General features: G+C 52.8%; 1 protein-coding gene across 1 annotated transcript in view; it reads right to left on the bottom strand.

The window, feature by feature from the left end:
- The window catches only part of iqch (IQ motif containing H), a 40717-nt gene that overhangs the window by 33771 nt on the left and 4446 nt on the right, over nt 1-2500 (bottom strand). Inside the window, 5 exon segments of the mRNA XM_055155935.1 lie at nt 1-149; nt 152-494; nt 582-733; nt 1583-1655; nt 2041-2277. The exon segment at nt 1-149 is cut by the window's left edge and continues 30 nt beyond it. Of these exon segments, the coding sequence (XP_055011910.1) occupies nt 1-149; nt 152-494; nt 582-733; nt 1583-1655; nt 2041-2277 (954 nt within the window).

The raw sequence follows: 2500 nt of genomic DNA, 5'->3' as shown, positions 1-2500 counted from the left end.
GCTGAACCTTCGTGCTTGCAGGGCGTTCCTCACTCGTCGTCTCTGGTTGTGCCTGATCCAGGCCCACTTGCGTCTGGAGTAGAGCAGGTAGTGGGCGCGGGCGATGTGGCGCCTCCAGCAGGTCTGGATGTGAACAGCAGCCGCCTCGACGCCCCCTCTCCCCTGAAGCGCTGACCTGGACGTGACAGAACTTCCACGACGTCGTCCTGATTGTGTAGAGCAGAGAGGAGGCGTCTGACCGGAGGAGCTCCTGACCGCTCCCCGTCCCAGGTCTGAGCCAGCTCCAGCAGCGCCTGCCCCTTCACCACGGCGGCGGGCACAGCGTACGCCCGCAGCAGCTGGCACAGGCGCGTCAGGGCAGGCTCCACGTGGCTCCAGCTCAGGCCCACGCTCCCAAGGAACTCACTGAACTCCTGATCTGACGGTTTGATGTGACCCAGTCTAATGGTAAAAGTGACTTGGCTGATGTTTCCAGGAGGTTCCTCTGTCAAACTCTGAAAAACAAATCAGAACGGTCTTTTTTAGTATTTGTGTTTGTGTTGACAGTGGAGCAGGGCAGAGGTCGGCAGCAGAGGCCTGACCTGCGAGGGCTCGTCTCTGTCCGTGGGCTCTGTGGTCCTGGAGGTGATGGAGGGTGGAGGCGTCTTGGCTGCAGGTGGAGACGTCTCTTCAGGGAGCGGCTCAGGGTCGTGTTCTTCTGTCCTGGGGAACCTCAACTCAACGGTTTTTACCCCTGAACACAAACACAAACCCAACTTTTGTACAACAGCAGATTCAGAAGAAAAACAATCGTCAGACTTACGTTCAAACAAACCAAACTTGGAGCATTTCAAGTCTTCTCCAAAGTGAAGTGACGTGTCCTTGTGTGGAACGACCTGGTGTCCTGGACAAGACTCAGACTCAGACAAACTTTATTCATCCACAAGTGAAATGATTTGGACACAGAGTCACACATCACAATAAATATAATAACAAAGAGCAAAAATATAAATCGTAACAAAACATTCAAAATAAGCAGCAAAAATAACGAGAGACATTTGAGAGACAGGTGATCGACAGGTGATCGACAGACAGTGGACATGACAGGTGACAGGTGAGGACAGGTGACAGGGACAGGTGGGGACAGGTGAGGTGGGACAGGTGAGGTGAGGGACAGGTGAGGGACAGGTGAGGGACAGGTGAGGGACAGGTGAGGTGAGGTGGGACAGGTGGACAGGGACAGGTGAGGGACAGGTGAGGTGGGACAGGTGAGGGACAGGTGACAGGTGGGGACAGGTGAGGGACAGGTGGGACAGGGACAGGTGGGGGACAGGTGAGGGACAGGTGGGACAGGTGGGGACAGGTGGGGGACAGGTGGGACAGGTGACAGTGGGAAGGGACAGGTGAGGGACAGGTGAGGTCTGGTGAGGGACAGGTGAGGGACAGGGACAGGTGAGGGACAGGTGAGGGACAGGTGGGACAGGTGAGGGACAGGTGAGGGACAGGTGGGGGACAGGTGGGACAGGTGAGGACAGGTGGGGACACAGGGACAGGTGTCTGTGTCACATGACCCTGAGGTGAGTGGGGTTTACAGTGGACGTACCTCTGGTCTCTGGCAGGACACTGAGTCTGGACTGAAAACAGAACAAAGTGTCAGAGTTTTCTGTCTCCACGAGCTGTTTAAGATAAAAAAAAACCTGATGTAAAGACACAGACTTTGAATAAGCTGCTCGTGTGTCATTTATTCCAGTCGTACAAACTGATGATATTTGTAATATTAGTTCTGCAGAGACGTGAGCACAGCAGCTTTAACATCATGTGTTTTGTCTGGTCTTAAAAGCTGAAATCCCACTTCCTCCTCGAGCTCTTGTAGAACAAAGTTGTGTTGAACGTGCACTCGCTCCATCGTCTCCAGCCCACTGAGCTCTGACAGAGCACAGGTAGGGCCAGGTGCTCCTCATCTCCCCTCAGAGGCACACATCTGTCTCAAGCAGCTTTGGAAAAGGTGGTAGCCTTTGTAAAATCGCTAGAATGCAGAAGCTCATTGTCTGGCGCGGGCACAGAGCGGCGCTGGCCTGAGCGGCGGGCACGGTGCCAGTGCGGAGCTCCGGCTGTCTTATTGGCATGCGGGAGCAGGTAGTGCTTCTGTCCAGAGACAGATGTAAACCAGCAGCCCATAGCGCAGCAATCAGGCTCCACTTTCTTTACAAGAATGCTGATGTGCGGCAATCTGCTGCTTTCTGCTTCTGCGGCCAGAACTTCATCTGAGACGTGACAGTCCAGCTCCTGCCTTTGTGTCTCACACGAGGAAAACACAACACAACAACACAACAACACAACAACACAACAACAACACACAACACAACAACACAACAAAACACAAACACAACAACACAACAAAACTACAAACAACAACACAAACAACACAACAACACAACAAAACCACATAACAACAACACAACAAAACAACATAACAACAACACAACAACACAACAAACAACACAAAAACAACAACACAACA

Source organism: Boleophthalmus pectinirostris, unplaced genomic scaffold (assembly GCF_026225935.1).
Source record: "Boleophthalmus pectinirostris isolate CB_2022bp ecotype Guang Dong unplaced genomic scaffold, ASM2622593v1 HiC_scaffold_2, whole genome shotgun sequence".
In the NCBI taxonomy this organism is placed as follows: Eukaryota; Metazoa; Chordata; class Actinopteri; order Gobiiformes; family Gobiidae; genus Boleophthalmus; species Boleophthalmus pectinirostris.
The sequence above is the reverse complement of the archived record's forward strand: the minus strand, read 5'-3'. Positions and strand labels throughout refer to the sequence as shown.